This window comes from Bubalus bubalis, chromosome 6, assembly GCF_019923935.1.
Source record: "Bubalus bubalis isolate 160015118507 breed Murrah chromosome 6, NDDB_SH_1, whole genome shotgun sequence".
Taxonomy (NCBI): domain Eukaryota; kingdom Metazoa; phylum Chordata; class Mammalia; order Artiodactyla; family Bovidae; genus Bubalus; species Bubalus bubalis.
In genome coordinates, this window is record NC_059162.1 from 78336313 (window position 1) to 78350334 (window position 14022).

At 39.5% G+C, this 14022-nt stretch overlaps 1 protein-coding gene across 2 annotated transcripts in view; it reads right to left on the minus strand.

The window, feature by feature from the left end:
• SGIP1 (SH3GL interacting endocytic adaptor 1) overlaps positions 1–14022 on the minus strand; it is a 237917-nt gene that overhangs the window by 91863 nt on the left and 132032 nt on the right. For both annotated transcript variants that reach the window (XM_044944884.2, XM_044944883.2), the window contains one exon: positions 3714–3725. In XM_044944884.2, coding sequence (XP_044800819.2) covers positions 3714–3725 — 12 coding nt within the window. The remainder of the gene's footprint in view (positions 1–3713; positions 3726–14022) is intronic.

Below are 14022 nucleotides of genomic sequence, written 5' to 3' on the forward strand. Positions count from 1 at the left end.
TCATGGCAAACAAATCATTCTTAAAAGCAGCATAAAATACAGCAAAGAGGGGATTAAAATTGATGCAATTTCCCCCAAGATGATTATGAGAAATAATGCAAAATAAAATGTATATTTCAACTATGCAGAGGCAGAAACTTAAATTCAATAATCTTTACTAAGATTATAGAGGACATTTGTCAAAATAACTTCAATTATATTAATTCACCCAAATTAAGTTCAATCAGTTAAAAACCTATATAGTTTAATCAATAGTTCCTGTTTGTATGTTTTCTAGTAAGGTAACATGAAAAAAGGAACCTCAAGTAACAGCTGTTGAAATTCAGGTAGTCACAAGCTTATTCACAAGAATCCAGAAGATCCAGCTAAAAGCTGTGAAAAGCTCAGACCCAAAAGCTTCAAGGTCCATAATTAAAAGCTATCTGAAACCTTCAAAAGGAAAGGGATTCCATAAGCCAAACTGAAAGGCGTTTTCTACACTAATTATCACCTTTAAGGAGCATAAAGTGGTTGTAGGTTTTGCTGAACAGCAAAATCATTCTCAACCAGGAGGGGAGGGTCTTTCCTGTCAATAGTTTATTTTACTCTTTTTCCTGTCATTTCCCCAGAATTCTGAGGCCTTTAGCATTCCATCTTTGTTCTACCAATATATAGAATTTGCTTCAAGGTAGAAGGAAACATTCAGCATCTGATCTTGATATATTCTGGAAGCTGAACACTCTCTGTGTTGAACTGCAAACTCAAAAGCATGCAGGGCAAGGAGCAGGAAAGCTATGGATCAGGGCACGAGAGTTTCATGGAGCTTTGGTGAAGTGGCCACAACTCAGCGCCACTTGAACACAAATGATGGGCCTAATCCTGCCGAATCTTCAGAGTTGTCAGAGAACAGGCCTATTGATTCTGGTTTTTAAATGGCAATCAGATTGTTTGCATGACCAAACAAAACATCTTTTCAGTTGTTCAGAATCTGCAGGTGGCCACTTTGTCTCTGATTGCAGACATTTGTATCACACATAATAAGCTCTCAGTGAATTTTTTATATACTGTTATTATTATTTCACCTGATTACTCAAACAGGGACGTTGCAGTTGGTCTATTTGTTTTCTGAACAAATTTCCTGTGTTCCTAGTTAAACATTAATTGTTCAGTTCCTCAACTTTTCTCGATCTTCTGATGCATTCTGGAGAAGGTACTGAAAAGCATTTTATTTCCCCCTCTACTTGTATTTTGATGTTCAAGTTAGAGATCAGATTTACTTTGTATTTTGAGGCTATTTTCAAAATGGGTATACTCTGCTAATTTATGATTTGGTCATTAGAATGAAGATCTTTGCTTAGAATATTTTGCATTTTTAAAATTTATATACTCTGCCATTTGAATACGCCTTCTAAAAGAAAATATTTCAGTACATGTCCTCACAGTATCCTTATCCTACACCAGCCTTGTTTTGTTTATTTTTTGCACAAAAGGATTAATTTAAATTCAGCCAACTAGGATAACTTAAGTCTTTGCCAATACGCATAAGTGTTTTGAGACATTTATAAAAAGAAGTCACCAAACACAATCTGTCCAGCTTGTCAAAAATCACTAAATAACCAGCATCAGGTTTTGAAGCTTTACAACATCCTCATTTGCTAAAATTCAGCGGTATAGGGAAACACCAGAAAATGCGTGAAAAGCCACAAAGCACTAAACAAATATTATTTTTATGCAGTCTAGTCATAGCAAATTCAGTGATTCATGGTAGTGAATTTTCTAGGAAAGAATTAGCATATATGATCATTTTGTTTATTATTATGACACTAATCAATATTCTTATTTGCTTTTAAATGCTTTAGGGTAATCTATCTGGCAAGCATCTATTGGAAGCCCCCACCCCTGCCAATTGCTGTGTTTGTCTATATTTAAATTTGTTTCTATAACCTCTTACAAGTCAGATGACAGTGAATGCCTATCAAATCCAATAAGACTTCGTAGACATAATCTTCTGAAACTCCATATGGGAAGAGAAGCAAAGAGCCTGTTACTAGCCGAGACATCACTAAAAGTTCCCTGGGTTGGATATCAACAACATGGGCATTACCCAAGAAAAATGAATCAGGGCAGCAAGAGGAAAACTCATCCTTAAAGGCACAGCTAGCAATGAAATGGAGTACTTACAGTTGAAACTGCTGTAAGAACAACAGGAGAAAAGCCAATGAAGAATAGGAAATTTTTAAAGCACCATGGGTAAACTTCAGGCTATTTAATCTTGTTAATATTTGAAGTGGCCAAGTTTGGATAATTCAGAGAAAGATTCAGAGTCAAAGAGAATAAATGAAATGGGCAAAATATCAAAAAGGTTACTGAAGCACACCAACAATACATGTGTCACATAGCATGTGACACAGAGTTGACTCTCAGTTACTCAGAAGTGGGCCATTCCATTTATTAATAATTAATTGTGATACGTACTAATTTTATGCTTGGGAACAAAGTCATGGAGTCCATATTTTGATAAACTGTAATATTTTGATTCCATCTTTTGTTCTTCCTTTGTCTTCTGCTCTTCCTTCCTCCAATCCCATGAAATTGCTATCAGTGCATTTCCTGTACGTAGTATAGAGACTGCCAGGCTTGGGTGAGAGGGCAGGATGGGAGGTCTAGCAATTATTGCAGCATCCACTTAGGTGAGGTCAATAGACAACCAACCACTTCTCAGTGGGTGTTAACGTGGAAATACAATATTTTCATATTTTCCACTGGAGAGGTCACCTCTATCAGCATCCTGGGATCATGTTCCCAATAAACTAGGCAGAGCAGCCCAGAACAATGAAATTTTTTTTTTAGTAGGTCAGTTTCATTGTTGCTCTAAAAAAAACAAAAAACATGTAGATACATTTTATCAGATTTGTGCTGCCACTGAAAATCACCCCAGTGATAAAAAGGACCATGTAAGAGGTGATTGGCACCCCACTCCAGTACTCTTGCTTGGAAAATCCCATGGACGGAGGAGCCTGGTAGGCTGCGGTCCATGGGGTCGCTGAGAGTCAGACACGACTGAGCGACTTCACTGTCACCTTTCACTTTCATGCATTGGAGAAGGAAATGGCAACCCACTCCAGTGTTCTTGCCTGGAGAATCCCAGGGATGGCTGAGCCTGGCGGGCTGCCATCTATGGGGTCGCACAGAGTCGGACACGACTGAAGCGACTTAGCAGCAGCAGCAAGAGGTGATTTGCGATTTATAAAGATCTTCTTTATTATCTCTGACAACTCCAGAAGGGGATAATTTTTCTGATTAATTAAAAAAAAAAGAAGAGAAAAAGACAACTTGCTTCTCCTAGGATGGATTCACAAGCATTCACTCAGGATGCTATCATGCTGTATATTACCAAAAAAGTAACAAAAAAATATATGTAGCTTGATGAACCCAAATAGAAGCTGCAATAAATGGAACTTAACACTAAAATATTTTATTATATGCCTGTGTGACTGGGGTAGAGGTGAATCTTTACAAAATTACCCCGTGGCCCTTAATAACAGGCTTGGAAAATCACTTAGCAACCAGCTTCCTCTTTTCCTCATGGGGCATAATTAGGCCATGTCCTATTTGTTTTTAAAATTCAGAATCTTGTTTAGGTGTTAAATACAGTCAGTCATTAGATATACAGTGAAAATGGACAGAATAAACAATGTTTGGCAAAGATATAGAAAGAATTTGTTGTTTCTTACCGGACTTTTCCTCTAAAAGCGTAAGCATGGAAAGAAAAAATAAACAGAAAATGAAAGAGGTGAAATGTGTATTCAAGAAGATGCAGCTCAAGGCTCAGAATAACCTTACTTTAAAGCAGCTCTCCAAGGCATGGCTTTTATAAAGGCTTCCTGTAGGCATCAATACGGTCATTCCCAGGCTTTAGACAAAACATGCCACTTAGTGATATTGTTTTAAGCTATAGGCACTTGAAACCAGCAAATTCGGGGAGAAACTTTGTCTGAACAACCCTAAACTGCCTAAAGATAAATCTTCCAGAAACAACCCAATTGTCATACGAGTATAATCAACAAGGGAGAGGAGATGAGACGTCAACACCATATCCAGAGAAACTTTGCCACAAACTATCACACTTCCCATCTGTGCTTCCAAAGGCCCATTCATGGTCCCTAAAAATCATCTACTCTCCCCTTAGATGCCTCCTTCCTTCTCCCTATTAAGATGGCATTTAGCCCTGAATTCTGAAACCACTCATTTTTCCTGAGGGTCTGCCAGGTATACATGAATAGACATGTTAATAAACTTATGTTTGTTTTTCCTTTGTTGATCTGTCTTTGCTTGAGTCACAGCTGAAAACCTAAGATGGGTAGATGTAGTTTTGCTTCCTTTCCAAGATCAAGTGATAGAGACATGGGTGTGGTTTCCATTTGAGCACATTCTAAGCTCTTTTTTTTTTTCTTTTATAAAATTGATTTTTTTTTTTAATTTTTAAACTTTACATAACTGTATTAGATTTGCCAAATATCAAAATGAACTCAGTCATGTCTGACTCTTTTTTTTTTTTTAATTTTATTTTATTTTTAAACTTTACATAATTGTATTAGTTTTGCCAAATATCAAAATGAATCCGCCACAGGTATACATGTCTGACTCTTTGTGACCCCAGGGACTGCAGCACACCAGCCTTCCCTGTCCTTCACTATCTCCCAGAGCTTACTCAAACTCATGTCCACTGAGTCAGTGATGCCATCCAACCATCTCATCCTCTGTCATCCCCTTCTCCTCCCACCCTCCATCTTTCCCAGCATCAGGGTCTTTTCAAATTAGTCAGTTCTTCGCATCAGGTAGCCAAAGTATTGGAGTTTCAGCTTCAACATCAGTCCTTCCAAAGAACGTTCAGGACTTATTTCCTTTAGGATGGACTTGTTGGATTTCCTTGCATTCTAAGGAACTTTCAAGAGTCTTCTCCAACACCACAGCTCAAAAGTATCAATTCTTCGGCGCTCAGCTTTCCTTATAGAACAACTCTCACATCCATACATGATTGCTGGAAAAACCAAAGCTTTGACTAGACAGACCTTTGTTGGCAAAGTAATGTCTCTGCTTTTTAATATGCTGTCTAGGTTGGTCATAGCTTTTCTTCCAAGGAGCAAGCGTCTTTTAATTTCATGGCTGCAATCACCATCTGCAGTGATTTTGGAGCCCCCCCCAAATAAAGTCTGCCACTATTTCCACTGTTTCCCCATTTATTTGCCATGAAGTGATGGGACCAGATGCCATGACCTTAGTTTTCTGAATGTTGAGCTTTAAGCCAACCTTTTCACTCTCTCCTTTCACTTTCATCAAGAGGCTCTTTAGTTCTTCACTTTCTGCCATAGGGTGGTGTCATCTGCATATCTGAGGATATTGATATTTCTCCCGGCAATCTTGATTCCAGCTTGTGTTTCTTTCAGTCCAGCGTTTCTCATGATGTACTCTGCATATAAGTTAAATAAGCAGGGTGACAATATACAGCCTTGATGTACTCCTTTTCCTCTTTGGAACCAGTCTGTTTTTCCATGTCCAGTTCTAACTGTTGCTTCCTGACCTGCATATCGCTTTCTCAGAGGCTTACTTTTATCAAATAGACTTTGAAAATAGAAAATTATCCTTGATATTATTGAAAGTGAAAGAAAGTGAAAGTGAAGTCGCTCAGTCGTGTCCGACTCTTTGTGACCCCGTGGACTGTAGCCCACCAGGCTTCTCCGTCCATGGGACTCTCCAGGCAAGAATACTGGAGTGGGTTGCCATTTCCTTCTTCAGGGGATCTTCCCGACCCAGGGATCGAACCCAGGTCTCCTGCATTGCAGGCAGATGCTTTAACCTCTGAGCCACCAGGGAAGCATCATTGAAAGGAGCTGGAAAATTCTATGAATGCATTGCAGCCTATCATGAATCTAAAACATGAGATTTTCCCCAAATTCCAATCTTGTCAGGGAATCTGATACCTATTAACTTCTCTCAAGATACTCTATCTAAAACCACCAGTTCTTTCATCCCATCCTTCATTTGTTACCACTCCCCATGGGAAATGACAAATTATTTCCCTGATGAGTTGTCCCTGGCCCCTGGGAATGCTCTTTTCTTTCCTCCACAATTTATTTATTTATTTCTTTGGCCACATCATGCAGCATGTGGGACCTTAGTTCCCTGACCAGGGATTGAACCCAGGTCCCCTGCATTGGAAGTCTTAACCACTGGACAGCCAGGGAAATCCCCTTCACAACTTAATAAAGGCTTCATGTCTTTTTCCATGTTTCATTTCTTAAATCCATCCTTTGCATCATCCCTAGAATTATTTTCTAAAAATAGTGAAGTGAATGTGTTATTCTGCCCTGCAAAAACCTCCCTACTATGTAGAAAATAGAGTTCAAACTCCATTCTGTCATTTAATGTCTTCATGATGGGCTCCAGCTCACCTTCACTCCCTCATCTTCCACTGCTGTCTGTATAAAATCTACACTTAGCTGCAGTCACTCCTTGACATCTCCTGAACATGTAGAACATTCATAGTTCCCTGACTTCTGCTCAGGCTGCTTCTTCAGCTTTGATGCTGTCTTCCTCTCCTTCAAATTGTTGTTGTTGTTTAGTCACTAAGTCATTTCCGACTCTTTGTGACCTCACGGACAGTAGCCTGCTAGGCTCCTCTGTCCATGGGATTTCCCAAGCAGAGATACTGGAGTGGGTTTCCATTTCCTACTCCAGGGGAATCTTCCTGATCCAGGGATTGAATCCTCATCTCCTGCATTGGCAGGTGGATTCTTTACCTCTGAGCCACCAGGGAAGCCCTCTTCTTCACATACCATCTTACTTATTCTTGAAGGCCAATAGCTCTTCCTCCATGAGGCCTTCCCTAAGGTTCCCAATCAGAGTAAATAGTTCCCTGGCATCTATTAGACTCAGAGAAAACAGGTACACATGGCTAGTATATTTTTTGCAATTCCTATTTTATTCTGTATTACTTTGATATCTCCATTCAATTATTCAGTTCAGTTTAGTCACTCAGTCGTGTCTGACTCCTTGCGACCCCATGGACTGAAACACGCCAGGCCTCCCTCTCTGTCCATCACCAGCTCCTGGAGTTTACTCAAACTCATGTCCATTGAGTCAGTGATGCCATCCAACCATCTCATCTTCTGTCACCCACTTCTCCCCCTGCCTTCAATCTTTCCCAGCATCAGGGCCTTTTCAAATGAGTCAATTCTTTGCATCAGGTGGCCAAAGTATTGGCGTTTCAGCTTCAGCATCAGTCCCTCCAATGAATATTCAGGACTGATTTCCCTTAATGGACTGGTTGGATCTCCTTGCTGTCCAAGGGACTCTCAAGAGTCTTCCCCAACATTCAATTATTAGCTCCAAGTAATGATTATGAATGGGCTCTATCTAGCCCCAAACATAGTACAAGGCACACAGTCGGTGCTCAAATCATGTTTATGAATTTTCTTTTTGTGGTCATTAAAACATAATACAAATGTTTTAAGCAGAGTGTCTTTTAAAATCCAGAAAGATGAATTATTCTCTGAAATAAGGCTGAATTGTATATAATATATAGCCCAAGAGATATGGCCCCAGATGTAATGGTTCCTTCACCAGCTCTTATAAATATAAAATTCACTTTGCTTCTATTTAACTGCTGATATCTCTGCCCATTAATGACCTCAGGGGCTAATATATATTATCAAGACTCCAAGGAAGTGGCACAGCTTTGCACACACATTGATGCAGAGCTATGTGATTGGTTCTCCAGAGTGGAAAGTTCTCCCATAGCAAAAAAATCCCTTGTGTTTCAGCATAACTGAGGATCAGCATAGGGCCCATGTCCTAGGTACTGCTTTCAGACCCAGACCATTGCTAACTAGTACAGAGAAGTGAGAATTATTAAGGTCCAGAATTTACAAACAAAAAGAATTTTGGGGTTAAAATCAAATAGCTTCAAAGGAGTTGTCATGGAGGGAGATGCAAACGTTATTATATAGTCAGATGAATTTAATCCCTTATTTTCTGGATGCTTTTGAATAAGTCATACTGTTTCTCAATTCCATTTTGTAAAGTAGGGACTGTGAAGAAAGCTGAGTGCTGAAGAATTGATGCTTTTGAACTGTGGTGTTGGAGAAGACTCCTTAGAGTCCCTTGGACTGCAAGGAGATCCAACCAGTCCATTCTGAAGGAGATCAGCCCTGGGTGTTCTTTGGGGGGAATGATGCTAAAGCTGAAGCTCCAGTACTTTGGCCACCTCATGCGAAGAGTTGACTCATTGGAAAAGACTCTGATGCTGGGAGGGATTGGGGGCAAGAGGAGAAGGGGATGACAGAGGATGAGATGGCTGGATGGCATCACTGATTCGATGGACGTGAGTCTCAGTGAACTCCGGGAGTTGGTGATGGACAGGGAGGCCTGGCATGCTGCAGTTCATGGGGTCGCGAAGAGTCAGACACGACTGAGTGACTGAACTGAACTGAAAGTAGGGATGATGTTGTCTTATAGAACTGTTATGAGGATTAAAAGATGTGAATGATAGTGACAGGTAATGTTCACTGAGACTTTACTATTATTGTTTAGCTTTATGAGGTTGGTGTCATTGTTACCTCTTATTTACCAGTGAGGAAAAGGAGGCTCAGATGAGCTCCAAGATCACGTGGCCACAAAAGCTGAGGGTGGGACTGGATCCCTGCTTCTCTAATTCCAGAGAACCTTGGCAGGGTGGGTCGTTTGTAGTTTAGTCCATCAGTCATGTCCGACTGTTTTGTGACCCTATAGACTGTAGCCCACCAGACTCCTCTGTCCATGGGATTTCCCAGGCAGGAATACTGGAGGGGGTTGCTGTTTCCTTCTCCTGGGGATGTTCCCAACCCAGAGATTGAACTCACATCTCCTGAAGTGGCAGGTGGATTCTTTACCATTGAGCCACCAGGGAAACCCAGTTCCCACAGTCCTTATCAGCACTGGGATTTGGAAACAACAGAGCTGAAAGCTTATAGATTGCAGAGTCTGGAAAATAATCTTGGATTTTTCCAATGGAAGGAGTTAAATAGATCATGCGGTCTATCATACCAGGTCACAGGGAATGAGGTTTTCAGAAAGTGAGCTTGAATTTCTAGGCATGGTTTTGAATCTGAGAATTAAACTCTGATTATAAGGTAAATGTCTCAGCTTTTTTCTAGAATTAAGTGTATTTTATGAAATTAGAATCATAAGAATAAATATAAACACAAGAATGCTAAGGACCCTCCTCTCCTTCCCATTCTAGGCTGTATGTTGATTAAAGCATTTTTATTCCATATGTTGTTTTAATTGTTAGCAGCTATCAACACCTAGGCTATGCTGCTTGGGTTAAGGGTTTCTTCAGAGTGATAAACAAACAAAGATAAAACATGACAAGACAATTCTCCTTTGGGGAAAGCAAAGATATTTCTTGATTTAAAATGAACTATCATCAGAGTGGTTTCTAATTATGGAAAAGATAATAAAAGAAATGAAAAAGAGATGCGTACCTCCAGGTACTCGTGTTCACAGAAATAAAGTAAGCAAATTTTTGGATTGAACAATACATACACCTAAAATATAACCATTGTCTCTAAGTGCAGAGATATTCCTGTGACCATCCTTGTGATCAAGGAAGCTTTCCAAGGAACACACAGACCTCTGCCCTCTGTGGATGGAGAGCCTCTCTCTGGGTGCATTATCCTAAATCACTTTGTTATGCAAATAGTCTTTCAAGATAGGGCTTGTTGAAGCCTTCATTTCTGCATGAAGAGCTAGAAATCTGCAGGATTTAAAAACTGAATTCTGTTTAAGACCCAGACCAAATGTAATAGTGGTGAATAGAGAAAATATACACCATAGTTTTAATGATCCTTTTATGGAGATTTTGTGTTCCAAATACACTCCTGTCCTCTTAACAAGGAACTAAGCTGCTGTGGGAATTTTTGGTATCAAGTTTCATATAGTGGGATCAAAACACAAAAAACTAGATCTAATTTAGAAGTTTTTTTAAGAGTCTACAATTGTTTAACCTTAAAAACAGGATGGCTGTCTTTTGAATCTTTATATTTTAGCTAATGAGACTTTTTTATAGATATAACCACTTCCTAGCAGTTATGTATGAATAGCCAGATATTGACAAGGAGCAAAAGGATTATTTATTTATTATTAATAAACCATTAACAGTTATCTATTGGTTACCTAATAAAGACCAGACACTATTCTTGGTGAACAAAACAATAGGAACAAGAGACAAAAAGCTTCCACTAACTTTTTGGGGAGAGGAAAGATAATAACAAATATAACAAGTAAGCCAAGTATTTAGGGTTTTAGAAGATGATATATGTAATTTCAAAAAGTAGAGTAAATAGAAGGGTTTGGGAATGGCAGGGTATAGAGTTTTGTGATTTTTATTATTTAAAAATTTTTAACAACTGGAGTATAATTGCCTTACAATGTTGTGTTTCTGATGTACAATAAAGTGTATCAGTTACATGTATACGTATATCCCTCCCTCTTAAATCCCACCCTTCTAGGTCATCACAGAGCACCGAGCTGAGCTCCCTGTGCTGTACAGCAGATTCCCACTAGCTATCTATCTATTTTACATATGGTAGTGTATGTATGTCGATCCTAATCTCCCTATTCATCCCATCCTCCCTTCCCTCTCTGTGTCTACATGTCTGTTTTCTACATCTGAGTCTCTATTCCTGCCCTGGAAATAGATTTGTGATTTTTAAATAATGTGGTCAGGAGAGGTCTCATTGAGAAGGTGTCTTGGACAAGTTGAGAGAGGGTGGCAGTGCCAGTATTTGGGGGAAGAGGACAGCTCCAGGGAGCCATGGAGGAGTGGGGTGAGAAGGAAGAGTGGCAGGTGTTAGTCTGGGGTCATGGGTGTCGCCACCATGAAGGTCTTGGAGGCCACTGAGAAGACTGGCTTCACTCTGCTCCAATGTAGGAGTTCTCAGCAGGGACATTTAGTCACTTTTGATTGCTCAGAAGAGGCACTGATGAAAAAAGACCAGAAAAATGCCAGGATGTGACATATGTTGTTGTTTTTCATTACTCTTTGGAAGCTTGTTTTGATTCCTCATGTACCATGCTAAAAATAAAAGATGGGCTTCACATGGGCTAGGAGGTGGAAAGAGAGTTTCAACTAGGCAAAGCAGAAATCGGCCCACCCATCTTGCCTTCCCTCTGTGTTGGCCACTTCAGGATGAGTAGCTCAGATTGGCATCCGGGGCTCTGCACCATTGCTGTGCTGGTGGCTGATTTGAAACGATACACATGTATACCTGTGGCGGATTTTTTTGATATTTGGCAAAACTAATACAATTATGTAAAATTTAAAAATAAAATAAAATTAAAAAAAAAAAAAGAAACGATAGTTCCTAAGGTCCATGGGCAGTTAGTGGCTGTCCTTTAGACAATATAAGAGACAGAAGGAAATCTCACCTTCATTCTTTTAAGAAATGAAATTTCCCCCAGTCTCTGAGGAAACATTTTCTGATATAATTAATATGGGTGATTCATACTCTAAGGTTTTTCTCTAAAACAATTAAAAAGTATATTCACTGCTGTAGATTATTTCTGGGACTAAAAAAAATTCTCCTTAGGAAAAAGAGAATAGATACTTTTTTTTTATACTGCTATCCTTAATTTTATACTATTATTCATACATGTGTAGAAACTACTTAGTATAAAAATAAATATAATAGTATAAGAGAGATAATAAAGTATCTATCTTTCCTTCTTAAGGTCAAGGACCACAAGTGACTGAATTCTGAGACTTCAGGTAAGAAAACAGATATCTCCTTAGGATGTATAGGATTAGGGGAAAAGAATTACAACAAAAAACTGGCCTCCACAGAACACAACACATTCATAAACTTTAGAAAAGAGCCTACAAATGACTCCTGTAAGAGAAGAAACAGTTGTTTGTATTGTTTATCCATCCAATAATTGAGAAAAACTTGGCTTTAATTGAAGGGGAAAGATGAAAAATTTGCTCTCTTTATAAAATAATGCAAGGGATATACGTTGCATTATACCACAATGAAACACCAAGTTCCATATATTTCCCACAGTGAAGAGCTTCCTTTTGTCTAATCCACCAGCAAGTATTGTCTAAGTACCTGTATTGACATGCCATTCAATGTCATAGACTCCAGAGGAAAGGCTCCTTCAAGGCAAGAGTAAGCAAACTTCTGGGTGCAGGGTTAGTCATCATAAATCCAACACTTACTGAACTATTCACAAGTTATGTTTCTTTCATAAACTTATTTTCCAAAACGATTGCTTCTTGAGTCCATTCTATCCCAAATACACCATAGCTAATAAAAATGATTATAAATTAAAATCTATATCAGTAGGACTAACACAACTGAGGCAGAAGACCTTAAATAGCCTTTTAAATTATAATTAGCGTTGTAATTGGGTGCATGTTCAGTCATGTCCGACTCTTCTGTGACCCCCATGCACTGTAGCCTGCCAGAATTCCTCTGTCTGTGGAATTCTCCAGGCAAAGAATAGTGGAGTGGGTTGCCATGCCCTCCTCCAGAGGATCTTCCCGACCCAGGGATCAGACCTGCATCTCTTGTGTCTCCTGCATTGGCAGGCGGATTCTTTACTACTAGTGCCACTTGGGAAACCTTAGCACTGTAACTAAAAGTATATAACTGAAGAATTTGCTGCCTTTGGTTGAGGACACCCTAATGTTTTTATGTGAATCAATGCTGAGTCTATTGTTTCATTCAATTAGATTTTAAGTTGATAACAGAAGGTCTGAGAAGTTGATAACTGAGGCTTAAGGTCTCCAACCCTATCGTTCATGTTTCTGGAACCCCTAATTAGATAAAGTTGTCTGACACAGTAGAAAATAATGAAAGAATCTACAGTTATGCAAGGAAATTCTATTTCTTATACCTCACAAATGGAAGCAAAATACCAGGTACTCAAAGGGTACAGCCACCATTACTTGGAGAAATAATGACAAAGGCAATCCAGATTGAATTAATATTCTGCTCATTTTCAAGGAGATAAAAACATACAAGAGCTTAGGGATTTCTTCTGACCATCGTGGGGTAGGTAAAAGGGTTTGGAAAAATGATATTCTAATTTTAAATGTCAGGAAATGGAAACAACAGAGAATTCTCTAAGAAAAAATAATTAGTAATGAAACAAAGATCAAACACACTTCAGATATGAAAAGAATTCTTCTGCAGATAGCCAATGAATTATTATAATTCAGGAAAGAAAAGAATATATCGATAAATGAAGATCCCACCCAATTCCCCATCTATCCTTCTCTATAAGGCTTGGGAAAAAAGAGACATATCTCATACGTCAACTCCAGATGATTTTGATCAAGCTGTTTGCAATTCTGTCTAGAGGGGGCTTCTCTGACTACCTCTGGGATGTGGGACCTAGTCGCAAGATCTGCTGAGGGTTTGGAAGGGGAGTGGCAGCTTATACACTCCGTGCTTGACATCCCTGGTCTAAACCCAACCCAAATCATGCTTGCCCTGTGAAGCTCTCCTTGAAGAGTTGAACCCAAGCTGAGCTTCTCCCTTCCAACTTGCTGCCCTGGAAGTCTGCACTGAGCACTTATATCAGAATGCTTGCTATCTGTACCCTGCCCTGGCACCGTGCAGAGTTTCTACCAGGAGCGAATGCCAGTGTGTAGGAGACTGGAGCTCTCCTCCCCCAACTGATGACTCTCTGTTTTTACTGAACTCAATGGGGTGCTGAACCTTCTGCCAAAGTGAGGACAGGAAAGGGGGTGGTGTTACCAAGCAGCAGCGAATTCAGGGATTTTGCTCTCTGGCAGGCTAATTTGAGGGTGGGAGGGTGGGTGGAACACCTGGAATAGGCAAACAGCACCAGAGTGTCTTCAGTTGCAAACTAGCTGTCTCCTCCTCCCCAGAGTTTGTGATAAAATAACTCCGTTTTGCATGGCAAATCTCTTGGAACAAGATGAAATGGACTGCCCCTTCACAACTCCACGTCAAAGTCTTTATTCCTTATTTC